Raw genomic sequence first — 15,000 nt, 5'->3', positions numbered from 1 at the left:
CAGTGTTTGATTTTCTCCTTATTATGGCAGTGTCTGATTTTCTCTTTTTTATGGCTGTATTTTTTCCCCCATAGTTTATTTCAAATCGCAGCATGCTGCTATTCGCTCAACCGACCGCAAAGGAACCGTCTCACAGTCAGGCATCTGCTTGGCAGATGTGGTGTAGCGTATATGGATTTGTCCGAACGCAGTGACGCCTCCTTGAGCTACTGAAACTGAAACTCAGAGCTCGTTGTTTATTGTTTGGTTTACCCACCATGTTCCAATATCGGAGCTGGCGCGCGCATATGTTCGTTCCTATGCTTGTCATTTGTGCAGTGTAAACACAATCTTTAATAATGTTTTTCTGTGCAGAAAATCTATTCTTAACCGTCACTGCTTCTTGTGTAAATTACCGCTAATTGTGGTGATAATGATATCCGCTCACACACATTTTTTCGCTCGCATTCGCCCACGCATGCGCGCAGTGTCTCAAGCATGCTTTTGACCTCGCATTTGAGTCACCGTCGTGTGTGGCATACGGGCGATGACGTGTAATTATGTTTTACAGTAATTCCCGTTCAGAAATTGACAATAATATCATATCCATTGGCTCGTGTAGTGGGTCCATGTAATCATCCTGTTGCTTCGTTTTATTTTGTTGATGTTTTGTTGGTGTGTGTGTGTGTGCGTGTGTGTGTGTGTGTGTGTGTGTGTGTGTGTGTGCACGTGTGTGTGTGTGTGTGTGTGTGTGTGTGTGTGTGTGTGTGTGTGTGTGAACCATCCTGCCACCTTGCTCCTGAAATGAGACAAACAAACGAAACTACTTGCATTATGAAACATGGCACAGATGGTGTATAGTGTGTCACCTGTACTCCCCCACCACCTCACCTCACCTCACCTCACCTCACCCTTCTCAGTCTCACCTCACCTCGCCTCACCTCACCTCACCATACTCAAGTCTCCCTCATCAAACAAACACTGGACGGATCAACGCGTTGTTCTTGGTAACGTGACACTGGTCACAGTGACCGGTGGCTAACAGTGTCAAAGTGTTGTTGTTGTTTTTTACTTGTTTGTTTTGAACCACTCTCTTCGGATTCAAAAGAAAATCTGCATCGATTTTCGGAGGAATATGTACTGGAAGAGGACACGGTGAAGTTTTATTCAGAACGCTGTTAATCCCAAACGTCAGAGCCGAAATCAATAAACACTCGGGAGCACGGATTTTAAATTGAGATAAAATAAAATAAGATGAAATAAAAATGGAGAATATCACGGTTTGTTTTTGGTTTGTTTCGAATGGCGGTTTAAAGTTGCATGCAATAAGCAGGAGTGATAATTTTCAATGTCTTTTGTCTTTATACCAAAAGGCTTACAAATGACATAGGATCTACGTAGCTACAAATTACCGCTGTTAATGATGATGATGATGATGATGATGATGATGATGATGATGATGATGATAATGATGAGAAGAAGAAGGAGGAGGAAGAGGAGGAGAAGGAGGATAATATGAAGAAGAAGAAGAACAAATGGAAATGAATTTATTTTAGCATCAATTTTTCCAATGAAAAATGCGTTTAGTTCGCAGACATTTGTCGCTCATGCAGTCGCATTAACTTAGTCGACGTCCTTGTTTGAGCAGTGTTATCGAAGCTGTGTTTATGTTTGGACATGTCGGCAGAGTTTGCGACCGGCAATTCGAAACCCGATATAAGATTTTATTATTAATCAATAATTCTTTTATTATTATCAGAATGACCATTTATTATCAGTATGAGCATTTACGCCTCATCTTGAAAATAAGTCCAAGGCCTTTACAAATGTAAAGAAAACACACTGTAGTCAACAACCGCTATTACTGCAACTACTACTTCTTCTTCTTCTTGTCGGCTGGACGACGAATGGGCAGACGAAACAGAGTTCGTATTCATCTTGTGCAGGAGTGGGTCCTCAGGTGGGAATGAAGACCTTCCCTTGATGCACACACACGTCCACACACACACTGCATGGAAGCGAGTCCGGGGCCACAGTCCCTTGTTTGCGCCTCTCCCATTTGTTGTGGATACCTGTTTTGTCACTTTGTCTCAAAGATGTTCAGCCTCTTTGTGCAGACCAGTTTCCACTGATCGCGGCCTTTTGGCTGTCACCTCCCAGGTTGAGAAATGTGTCACAGTAACTGCTCTTCAGGCTGGTTTTTAAGGTATCTGTAACTTTTGAAGGGTCGTCTTTTGTTGCGGCTTCCAACCTTCAGCTGGCCGTACAGAAACATTTAGGGGGATGGGGGTGGGTGGGATGGGGGGTTGCTGTCTTCCCTGCGGACGACATGGCCTGATAATCGCTGCTGCCTTTCGGGTCAACAACTCTTTGCACGTCAGCCGGCATTTCTCCAGGACATCCCTCTGAGTTTGCTACCCTGTCTTGCCTCTTGCCACTTTATGTCCCATACTCTGCGAAGGCAGCACTGGTGGATTTTTTCCCAGCTAGCTGCCTGATGTGGCGGCGGTACAGTGTGCACGTCTCACCGCAGTAGAGGAGCTTGCCTTGTACACTGCAGTCTTTGATGACAGGTTGATGTCCCGTGCCTGCCACAGTCGTTGAGTCAGCCTGCCAAAGGAGCTGCTGGCTTTGGCGACGCGTTTCAGTTTCAGTTTCTCAAGAAGGCGTCACTGCGTTCTGACAAATCCGTTACGTCACACCACATCTGCAGGCAGATGCCTGACCAGCAGCATAACCCAACGCGCTTTGTCAGGCCTTGAGTGCATGTTTGTATCATTGTGTACCTATCAGAGTGGATTTCTTCTGCAGAATTTTGCCAGAGGACAACACTTTTGTTGCCATGGGTTCTTTTTCAGTGCGCCAAGTGCATGCTGCATGCTGGACCTCGGTTTATCGTCTCATCCGAATGATAGACGCTCAGTTTCTTTCTTCTTCTTCGTCTGCGTTCGTGGGCTGCAACTCCCACGTTCACTAGTATATACGCGAGTGGGCTTTTACGTGTATGACCGTTTTTAACCCGCCATGTAGGCAACCATACTCCGCTTTCGGGATGTGCATGCTGGGTGTGTTCTTGTTTCCATAACCCACCGAACGCTGACATGGATTACAGGATCTTTAACGTGCGTATTTGACCTTCTGCTTGCGTATACACACTAAGGGGGTTCAGGCACTGACAAGTCTGCACATATGTTGACATGGGAGATCGTAAAAATCTCCACCCTTTACCCACCAGGCGCCGTCACCGTGATTCGAACCCGGGACCCTCAGACTGAAAGTCCAACGCTTTAACCACTCGGCTATTGCGCTCGTCAGACGCTCAGTTTGATTTTCTAGTAAAAATTTCGGAGAAAGGGCGAGAGCGGGAATCGAACCAACACCCTCACGGACACAGTATTGGTATATGAGCGTTCTACCCATTCTGCCACTTTCTGTGTTGCGTTAGTTCAGCGTGCAGCAAAGTATTGATGGACAGTGTGCTGCTGAGATAGCACAACTTTTCTACCATCTCCATCTTCTGCTCCCCAAAGCTTGGAGTGGGTACGCAGCCTCTGTCTTCTCCAAGCTGATGGTGAGACCAAAGCGTATGCTGGGTCTGGCAAAGCGATCCATCACGAGCTGTTTGTCTTCCTGAGAGCGGGCAGCGAGGGCGAAGTTATCAGCAAAAAAGAAATTCACGCAGTAGTGCTTTCACTATTTTTGCCTTCGCTTGAAGTCGCCGCAGATTGAAGACTTTGCCATCCGCGCGGAATTGGATGTAGATTCCACGATCAAAGTCTCTGAAGGTATCAGTGAGCATTGCTGTGAATAGGAGTTGAGAACAGAGTGGGCGTGAGCACGTAACCCTGTTTCACACCAGTGTTCAACTAGTAGTACTACAGCAAAAAACAAACAGACAAACAAAAACAATATATATATATATATATATATATATATATATATATATATATATGTATGTATGTATGTATGTATGTATAATTTTAAAATAATAAATAATAAATAAATAAACACAGCTGCAACAACTACTACTTCCATTACTACCACAACTACTGCTGCTGCTGCTACAACCACCACCGCCAACTACTATCATTGCAAAGAGAGCAGCTATTTCATAGGGCCCACCCAGTGTTTTAGAGTCTCACTTTGTGCGTGTCATTGGAGAACAGTTTGGTCTGTTCCACGGTAATTACTTGGGAAAACGCAGGCGAAAAGAAAAAGTGGGCTTTACAACAAAAGGAAAACGAGAAGAAGAAGAAGACAGCAACAGTAACAATCAAGAAGGCGGATAGAAATGCTCGTGCATACCGTGTTATTTCTACAGAAACAGTACCCCTGACAACCACACTGGGGGCTCCGTCAGTCGCTGATACAACAGATCAGTGCCAGAATAACATTTATTTTGTGCTGAAGCGAAACAAACACTTTTTTTTTTCTGTTGCTGCTGCTGGTGGTGGTGGTGATGTCTACATTGTTATAAGGATAGATCGCCAGGAGGTTCACTGTGTCACAGGACAGTGATCGGAGCGATAATGATGGCGGCGTCATCGCTTCCAGCCATACTCGACGACAATCGCCACAATCACAAAATGCCAGATGGCAGGGGAAAGGGCACAGTTAAAAGACAGCTGTATCATGTTGATACCCTGACGGTGCATGTGGTAGATTTAAGCATAGCATCCGCCCGGAGTTTGGCACAATAGATTTGATCCACTTTGAAGACCCGTACCCAGGGTAAAGATGATGTCCTGGCCCGTAAGCTGTAAATCCGGCCGACGCCACTGGTCTTGGTGACGTCTTTGGCCACACACCAAACTGAAATGCGTCTTCTTCTTTTTTTTCTTTCTTATTTCTTTCTTCTTTGTTTTCTACCCATTCAAAATGCTACTTCTTCTGCTTCTTCTTCTTCTTCTTACTCCCTTCCTCTCACCGTTCTGCACTTCTTCCCTTCTATGTTTCCTTCCTTCATTTCTTTCATTCCTTCTATATTTCGCGTTTCCCTGCCTCTCTTCCAATTTCTGCCTATCTGTTGTCTCATTCTGTGTGTGTGTGTGTGTAGGGTAGGTATGCCTAATTGTGAACGGTCCAATCGAAGCTAACAGCTAAACGTGTGTAATGTAAAGATAACATGTCGTACGATAGTCAAACGTAGTTCTTTTAATTTTGAAGGCTTTCTCCGATTGGTTGCACCAGGAAAAGTTTGTCTACTCGTTCTTTTCAACGTTTTGTCGATGTTTGAAATAGCAGGGGTGCCTGAGGGTAAATGCGATTGGGCAAGTCCAGTTGCGAACGATTGATTTGGGTACATGCTAACAGTTAAAACATATGCAGGTCTTTAACTCTTCAGACATAACATATTGTTAGAACATCGCACCAGACAGTTGTATTGTTGGTTTTGATCACACATGCACACAAACACACAAACAGACAGTTAAACACACACACCCCACACCGCACACAAACACAGCTTTTTGAGAGTGCTCAGTGACTGTGCAGCATGGTTCGCAAATAGACCCACGTCAAAATATCCTGTGGGCTAACTGCAAACGACACTATTTTGCATATTCCTGTCAAAACTGATGTTCTGATCCGCCACCAATATGTTTTCTTGAATTATCCCAGCGCTGGTAATGCGCATTCAACATACCCGTTCAAATCAACTATTTCAAAGTGTGTCAAAGTTCCAAGTCCTACAACTTGCTTCCCTTGATTTTAAGAATTTGAGAGCACGTTTGTAACCTTGGTCGGCAGTGGTGCGCGAAGAGAAGAAAGAGCGCGGAAATAGCCAGAAACAGCTGGTGTTTGACTGGTTCTTGAAAATGGATATTCATTTTGGTATTAGGAAAAGGTCGAAGCAGGCTCTAAATTGTGAAATGCAACCGTTAACTCTCTCCAGAGACGACGTTAACAGCGTTTCAGCCCAATTACCATCATCGAAATATTGCAAGCGGAAGGCTCTTATACTGAAGAGGTGAATGTTGACAAAGAATACCACAATTCTGACAACGGAAGCTAAAAGTTGGGTCATCGAGACACCCACTGGACATCCGAGGGGTCTGTGTAGAGGAGAAGAGAGGACTGGCCGTACTGAGTGAGTTAATAACGCTTCGAAGTGGGGCGGTGTACGAATCGTTCGCAATTACACGCTGTTTGCAATTACCCATACCTACCCTATATAATTATATGTGTGTGTGTGTTGGGGGGGGGGGGGGTTGTATATGTGTGTGTGTATCTCTCTCTCTCTCTCTCTCTCTCTAACTCTAATGTACTCACACCGGAAAATGTGAAAGCTGCCGGGTGTCTCGGGAATGGTTCAGATTCAGGGAGGTGGTGGGGGTAGGTGTTCTCAAAAAGCTTTTTTATTTACTTATTTTGAGAAAAGCTTTTTTCTTCTTCTCCTTATTCTTCTGTCGTTCCTACACCCCCCTCCTCCTGCTGCCTTTTTTTTTTTTTTTACTGCGTATGGTGTGTGCAGCTTCCACGACCGCTCGCTCACATCTACGTGTGACCGACATTTAGGCAGCCAAACTCCATTTTCTGAAGTTTTACTTTTTACTTTTATGATTTTATCTACTTATTTATTCATTCATTCCTTTATTTATTTATTTATCTAATTTTTTTTTTATTTTTTTTTTTAACTGATTGCTATTTGGAATGAAACTGATGGTTGCATGTCAGAATTATCGTCATGGTCATCAGATGTTCAAAAATTATCGTCATGGTCATCAGATGTTCAGAATGCACTCTTTGTTGATATGGTTGGAAGACAGTCCCCCCCCCCCCCCCCGCCCCCCCCGGCCTCCCCTCCCGCCCCCCTTGTGCTGACGTATGTTCACGAAAGAGTTACCCGAACAGCGGATAGGTGATTAGGACCACTGTGCGTAGGTTCCCTTTAAACGGTCTGCACCCTAGGTAGCCATGGTAACGTAATTATATGTCGTGTCGTTATTGTCATGACGTGATTATCTGTCATGTCTTAATCATCTGTCTTGATACCCCCCCCCCCTCCCCCACCCCCCACCCCCCAAAAAAAAGAAAGAAAAAAGAAAAACCAAACAAAACAGGCACAATGAAATGAACAAACTTTACTCCGCAATGAACTATGCGAATGACAGCAAGAGGTGGGTGTGGGTGAGGAAAAAGAAAACTTGATCGATGCTACATTTTGACCTCTTTTTTTTTTCTTCTCTTCTTCAGATTCAAGTTATCGATGAATCATTTGACGGGCGCAGTAGCCGAGTGGTTAAAGCGATGGACTGTCAATCTGAGGGTCCCGGGTTCGAATCACGGTGACGGCGCCTGGTGGGTGAAGGGTGGAGATTTTTCCGATCTCCCAGGTCAACATATGTGCAGACCTGCTAGTGCCTGAACCCCCTTCGTGTGTATATGCAAGCAGAAGATCAAATACGCACGTTAAAGATCCTGTAATCCATGTCAGCGTTCGGTGGGTTATGGAAACAAGAACAGTCCCAGCATGCACACCCCCGAAAACGGAGTATGGCTGCCTACATGGCGGGTTAAAAACGGTCATACACGTAAAAACCCACTCGTGTGCATACGAGTGAACGTGGGAGTTGCAGCCCACGAACGCAGAAGAAGAAGAAGAAGATGAATCATTTGGTGACAGTTCACCGTCATTACCACTGTCATCAGATAACCCGCATGCACTGATTGGTGGCACCAGTTTGAGGATAGAGTTATTGGTCGAGGTTTCTTCCACGCTTTTTGACTCACTTGTGTAAACAAAGTGAGTCTATGTTTTAACCCGGTGTTCGGTTGTCTGTGTGTCCGTGGTAAACTTTAACATTGACATTTTCTCTGCAAATACTTTGTCCGTTGACACCAAATTAGGCATAAAAATAGGAAAAATTCATTTCTTTCCAGTCATCTTGTTTAAAACAATATTGCACCTCTGGGATGGGCACAAAAAAAATAAAATATGAAGCCTAATTATATGCAAACTGCATTTACTGTTATATTTATATTTTTTGTATTCTCTGAACTTGGCACTTTGATCTGATATTCTGACCCAACAACAAGAGCAGTCATTATTATCATTTTTTGTTCAAACAGGAACTTATTTTGCTAAACATGGAAGTTTTATTTATTTTGCAAACGTTTTGGTGCAGACAGTAAAAAAAGGGAAATTACTCTGTAATTAATGCTAGGGGACTTAATTCGCTTTAAACTGATCTTTCTCATCTTAAACATTACATTTTGAAATTATACACAATACATAAAAAGCTTGGATTTTTTTTTTTTTCAGTGTATCACAAGTGAGTCTTGAAGGCCTTGCCTCTCTTGTTGTTGTGTGTGTTCATGAAAGCTTACCTCACACAGCAGGTAGATGACAGAAGTCATTGTCTGTAGGTCCTTCCCCCCCACCCCTTCCCTCATCCCCCCCCTTAGGTTAACGGTATTGTAGGCACCCTGGATGGCCATTGTAACGAATTATCTGTCACGTCTGCAGGTTTCCTCTTCAGCATTACTCCCCAGTGTTGTACTCTGCCATTTCAGCTGCCACGTCAAGAACAGTACGTTGTCTCGCTGGTTCCACTTAACTCTTCTTCGTTCTTTCAATCTGTGATGACGAAACAAGATGGCTTACGTTCAAGTGCATTTCCATCTGTACCATTCAAGTGCATTTTCATTTGTAACATTCAAGTGCATTTCCATTTGTAGCATTCAAGTGCATTTCCATTTGCTACATTCATCTTAACATTCAAGTGCATTTCCATCTGTAACATTCAAGTGCATTTCCATCTGTAACATTCATTTGTAACATTCGAGTGCATTCCCATTTGTAACATTCATTTGTAATATTCAAGTGCATTTCCATTTGCTACACTCATCTGTAACATTCAAGCGTATTTCCATTTGTCGCATTCAAGTGCATTTCCATTTGTAACATTCATTTGTAACATTCAAGTGCATTTCCATTTGTGACAGTTTCCGTGAAAACGCCGGACGCGTGGGGGGGTTCATTTACTGACTGTGTGGTGAGGTAGTTCATTAATGGAAGCATCCATTCTCCAGCTTTGTATTGAGAGACCCGCCAGGATCTGCTGTCGTGAGTGACGGCCTGCACCCCGGGTAGCCATCGTAACGCCCTGGGTAACGGGCAGTAAATCAGGCGAACGTCACAGGTCTCTGGCACACCGCCTGCAGGCCGCCGCACGCCCGACCTGTGGCTGCTGTGCGAGGAACTTGTTAAAACTGATTAGTCCTGTCTGTCTGCCTGTCTGACACTCTGTCTTGTCTCTCGGTCTGTCTGTCTGTTTGTCTGTCTGTCTTTCTCTGTTTGTCTGTGTCTGTCTGTCTCTCTCTGTCAGTCTCTCTTCCTCTCTCTCTTTCTCTGTCAGTCTCTTCCTCCCTCTCAGTCTCTCTTCCTCTCTATCTCTCTCTGTCAGTCTCCCTCTCTCTCTCTCTCTCTGTCAGTCTCCCTCTCTCTCTCTCTGTCAGTCTCTCTTCCTCTCTCTCTGTCAGTCTCTTCCCCTCTCTCTGTGTCAGTTTCTCTTCCCCCCCCCCCCTCTCTCTCTCTCGCTCTGGCAGTCTCTTCCTCTGTCTCTCTCTCTCTCTCTCTGAATTTCTGTCTCTCTCTCTCTGAATTTCTCTCTCGCTCTCCCAATTTCTCACTCTCTCTCTCTCTCTCCCAATTTCTCTCTCTCTCTCTCTCTCCTCCCCCTCTCTCTCTCAGTCTCTCTCTCTCTCTCTCCTTTTTCTTTCCTCCATGCCCTGTCCTCTTCTCTGCAGTTTTCTCAGCCCCTGTCTCTGTTCTGTTTTGTTTTCTGCCTGTTTGACTTGTCACGTTTCACACGAAAGTAATTGCTACAGTCATGATATCAACAACAGAAACAGGAACAACAACAGCAGCAGAGGAATGAAATCAGTCTACTTTACTATTTATTCCGGCTGTGTGACGCAAAGCAAAGCGGGAGGGGGGATAGGAAGGGCAGCTTCCTCCCCTCCCCCCCCCCTCCCCCCCGATGATAGTGGATAATAAAAGAGTTAGCGGCAGTTTGATGATCACCATCATCATCATTATTGACGGCCGATTCGCCTGTGCAATCGCTGTGCGTTGGCGTCAGTGTGGAAACTGTTTACTCGGCTGGAGAGTGTGAAAAAAAACCGTGTGAAAGCAACAGATGGTGGTGGCAGATCATTATCGTCTTCATCGTCACCATCAGCAGCGTCATCACCTTCGTCATCATCATCATCACCATCATCATTATCATCACGAGGGTCTCTTCTCTCCGTTCTGTCCGTGTGGAGTGTTTTTTATTGTATCCGTCGTGGACAGCCGTCGCTGGAGCCTGTTACGAGAAATACAAGTGATCCCTGTGTGTGTGTGTGTGTGTGGTGTAGGTGTAGTGTGTGTGTGTGTGTGTGTGTGTGTGTGTGTGTGTGTGTGTGTAAAAGAGAGAGAGAGTGATGAATGAATGAATCTTTTATTTTCCAACAGGTGAAGATATTAGCACTTTGGCCGACTTACACATCTGCCGTTGTTCTAAGAGACACACAAACACATATGCATATAAATGTTGTTATACTAAATGCGTATATAACGTACAAGTAGAACACATCGTGACACTGAGAGACACATCTGTAAGAAATGGAAGCGAGTAACACACTACACACACACACACACACACACACACACACACACACACACACACACACACATGCACGCGCGTGCATAATGATGAAATTTAAAACACAGATGTGAGAAACATAAAAGATAGCAAATTAGGAGACGGGTAATTGGGATATGAACAGATGGACACATTATGTGGGGGAAGGGAGAGAGAGAGAGAGAGAGAGAGAGAGAGAGAGATGTAATGGTATGTCAGTACGAAATCAGTAAGAAAAAAAGAAAAGAAAAAGAAAAGAAAAGAGTTGGGTGAGAATGGTTCACAATTTGAGTATATATAGAATTGAAGACATGACCAGACGAGAGTTTGTTTTCGTTAGTTTATGTCCACTGTAAGGAGAACACATTCAGATCTTTGAAAACAATACCCTATGGCGCGATACGTTATCAACTGATTGACACCTTTCGACATAGTTTGTAAGGATTGTCAATGACAATGTTATACCAGATTTTAGGTCTGGCTTTCGGCACGCATGTACTGTCCAAGTTTCTCTTTGAATGTTGTGGTGGAAAAGGGTTCTTTGAGGTGTTTGGGGAGATTATTCCAGCAGTGCGTGCCGGAGTATGCTAAACTCGATTTATAAAGGTCTGTTCTTGGCTTGGGTAGAATAAGTGTCGCATTTCGGGAGTTAGGGTTGCGAATATCATAGCAGACAATGGTTTGGTGAAGATAAGTAGGATATTTACCGAATATAATTTTGTGCATAAGTACGCACTTATTCAATATTAAATGCTTAGTCAAGGGAAGAGGTGCTGGCAGTTGATGTTGATGACTGCGTGTATTTCGTAAAACACCATTAAGGTGTTTTACAGCAGCTCTGTGTACATAATCTAGTCTTTTCATGTGCACTTTGCTGCAGTTGTCCCACCCGTTTGAAACGTAATTGATTCTAGACATGATGTGAGAATGGAAAAAGAAATAGGAAGCCTCTTGACTGACATGTTTTAAACGGGATAACAGGTAAACATTTTTTGCAACTGACCTTGATAAAAAACTGATATGTGCCTCCCATTTTAGCTAGTTGTCAATAATGACACCAAGGTGTCGATGTTCTGCAACTTGTTCAATAGTTTGGCCATCAATTGACAAAGAGAGCGGATCTAAGCCACGCTTTTGCTTTGGCGAGTGGCTACAATAATGCCCTTTGTTTTTTTCTGGGTTAAGGAGCATATTATTTTCTATACACCAGTTGGATACTTATGTTAGGCTTGTTTGCAATTTATCATTTATGTGCTCTAAATTTACTCCAGCTGTATGAAGAGAAGAGTCATCTGCAAACATGTCACAGGATACTGCAGATGAAGAGATAACATAATGGAAGATCATTGATATAAAGGTTGAACAATAGGGGACCAAGCACAGAGCCTTGGGGAATGCCCATTTTAGTTATTCCTACATCCGAAAAAGTCCCGTTTACTAATACACTCTGTTTTCATTCTTTTAAGTGTGATTCAAAGAAATTAACAGAATTTGTATCAAGCTGATAAACCCGTAGCTTTTCAAGAAGTGTTCGATGGTTAACGAGATCAGAAGCTTTCTTCACATCTAGAAATATTATTCAGTTGATTTTCTCGTTATTTATAGCTGTGAGTAGTTTATCTAAGAGACTGTTGAGGGCTGTCTGACAGGAGTGTTTAGGGCGAAACCCTGAATGATTTTGATGAAACAAGTTGCGCCGGTCAAGATATTGCAGAAGGTGTTTGTGTACGTGTTTTTCAAGTGTTTTAGAAAGCGATTACAGTATCGATATTGGTCGGTAATCATTGAGGTCTGAGGGATTTTTTTTTTTATTTTTATTTTTACTGTAGGTAGTGGTATAATTTTGGCAGTTTTGAACATAGCTGGAAAAAGACTGAGGTTATAAATATATGTCAAATGATGCACTGTATGTGGTAGCGATAGAAGCAGAATTTTTTTTGCCCAGTCTGTCACAGCCATGTGTACTTTTTTGTCCAAGGCTAGATATGTATTTACCGACCTCATAGACGGTTAGTTCTGGAATGTGAAATGTGCCTTGAGAGAGAGAGAGAGAGAGAGAGAGAGAGAGAGAGAGAAATTTCTCGAGTCGCAGTGAGCTGCATAAACAAGACATCTGGTTCGACTTAAAACAAGACATTCAGTAAGGGCAACGGGTGTTTCATTGGTCATATCCGACGATTTTACGCAGCCAACGGCGCACGCAGGAAAGAAAATTAAAACCACACGTGAAAACTCTTCCATTGTTTAAGAAAGAAAGCTTGGTCGACAATGCATTTCATTTGATCAAAAGTGGAGACATGTGACAGAAACACAGCGGGTTCTCGTTGACTGAATTGAATGTGTTGATTTAAGTTTCAAGAACGGGTGTCAGAGCGTGTGGAATAATCCATGATTATACGTTTGCACCACATCTGCTGTGAAAGAGGGGGAGAGAGAGAGGGGAGGAGGAGGGGGGGGGTTGGAGAGGGGAGCCTAAACCGAACGCACTGTTTAGGCCTTTCATTTCGACTACACTACTACAAGTTTAATTCAAACTGGAATGACACCTCAATTTACAAGAACCAAACACACACACACACACACACACACACACACACACACACACACACACACATAGATATATATATATATATAATCCAGTAACCACAGATTACTGATGAATTCAACGTGTTCGTGAAGAATTACATAACTGAAGAAAACATATATCTCATTCTTTTGATTAGTATGGTTTAATGTATACGGAAAGTTTCAGATAGATTGAAATAGCCGGATAGACAGTCTGGTGTGTGTGTGTGTGTGTGTGTGTGTGTGTGTGTGTGTGTGTGTGTTGGCGCGCGCGCGTTTTGCGTGCGTGTCAGTGACTTTAAAAAGAATAGGAAGAGACAGGGCTGTGATTGATGTCACGCTCTTTATACTTGACTTGCAGACGAAGGCGTTTTTCACCCCCACCCCCACCCCCACCCCTTCCCCACCACCACCACCTTCCCTCCCTCTCTCTCGACACCCCCACCCCTACTACCCCTCTGTCCTCATCCACTGTCACCCATAGACCGTACACTTGAAGATTGAAGTAAGCATCTGTCCTTCGATGGGGCGTGATTCGCGTTGGCTGCTTGCTGCCACCGCCACCACCAGCTACCACCAGCTACCACCACTCCAGCCGCTGCTGCTGCTGCTGCTGATCTGAAGCTTCTGTGCGTGCAAGCAATCAATGCAAACTCCTGAGCGGGCAGTTCAGACCACGGCGGCTCAACTTGTGTCTGTGCAAACTCCAGCAGCCCGTATCACAGTGTGTGTGTGTGTGTGTGTGTGCTTGTCGCAGGGAACGCGCGGTATTGTGCCCCTTTACTCAGTCAGCTGGCAGTTGAGTTCCAGAAATCCACGGGATCTGCTGTGCCTGTCAGGAGCGAGAGGAACTGCGTGTGTTTGTTGTTGTTGTGGTGGTGGTGGTGGTGGTAGTGCGAGTGCTGTTTCTGAATGAGAGAGACGTGTGCTTGCAACATGAAGCCTAGTCTTAGATGGTGAGTGTGTGTTGTTGTTGTTGTTGTTGAACTGGACCGTCGACAGGGTGGTGAAAGTGTAAAGAGCTGCTGTAACTCTGTCGAGTTTTTATTTATTTATTTATTCGTTTAGTTTTTAGTTTTCTTCATTTGGGGAAAGGTGGATTGTGAGAGTGTCGTTCAGTGACTACAATCGAGTTTTGTTTCATTTTTATTTTGTTTAAGTTTTATTTTTTGGGGGGAATGGGGGGGCGGTGGGGAGAGTTTTGATCAATGACTACCACCCGAGGCTGCAATTCCGGTTATATATGAGTGCTGTGTTTGTGTGAAGGTGCAAATAAACAAGTGTTGTTGAAAGCTGCCCAGTTGATGACTGCCAGAGAAAAGACAAGGTTTTAGGTGGTGGTGGTGGTGCTTGGTACAGTGACTTACTGACTGACTGCGTGGTTCCCAGTAGTGGTGGTGGGTGACACAGGAAAGTGTGCCTGCTGTTTTCGGGAAGTCTGGAAAACCTCTGCTTGAGAGTTTATCGTCGATAAGTGGTTGCCATGCCTGCTGGACTGACGCTGGAGGTATGTATACGGCACGTGAAATGGGGGGTTTGTGTTTATCGTGTACTCAGTGGGCTAAGGTGTATGCACGTCGTCGCGTACACTGAAGTTTTGTGTTTATATTATATTACTATTTCTCAGTGGGAGGTTTTGATGAGTGTGTGGATGTGAGAGAACTTGCTTTTATGTGGTTTTGATCGGAGAGAGAGAGAGAGAGAGGGGAGAGAGTGAGAGGGAGAGATGGGGAACGGACTAAGAGAGAGAGAGAGGAGAGGAACGAAGAGAGAGAGAGAGCGATTTTTTCTGGTTATATGTTTCTCTGTCCTCCACCCTGTCTTTGTT

The 15,000-nt window shown here is 44.1% G+C and overlaps 1 protein-coding gene across 6 annotated transcripts in view; it reads left to right on the top strand.

The window, feature by feature from the left end:
• The window catches only part of LOC143287468 (endothelin-converting enzyme homolog), a 177,336-nt gene that overhangs the window by 70,624 nt on the left and 91,712 nt on the right, over nt 1–15,000 (top strand). The window contains exons 1-2 of one of the 6 annotated variants that reach the window (XM_076595470.1): nt 13,754–14,128; nt 14,439–14,679. The exons of 4 other annotated variants lie outside the window; for them this stretch is intronic. In XM_076595470.1, the coding sequence (XP_076451585.1) occupies nt 14,656–14,679 (24 nt within the window). In that variant the 5' untranslated portion in view covers nt 13,754–14,128; nt 14,439–14,655. Of the gene's footprint in view, nt 1–13,753; nt 14,680–15,000 lie in introns of those variants that run through there. One more of the 6 variants, XM_076595471.1, reaches the window with a different exon arrangement.

This window comes from Babylonia areolata, chromosome 11 (assembly GCF_041734735.1).
Source record: "Babylonia areolata isolate BAREFJ2019XMU chromosome 11, ASM4173473v1, whole genome shotgun sequence".
Classification (NCBI taxonomy): domain Eukaryota; kingdom Metazoa; phylum Mollusca; class Gastropoda; order Neogastropoda; family Buccinidae; genus Babylonia; species Babylonia areolata.
The sequence above is the reverse complement of the archived record's forward strand: the minus strand, read 5'-3'. Positions and strand labels throughout refer to the sequence as shown.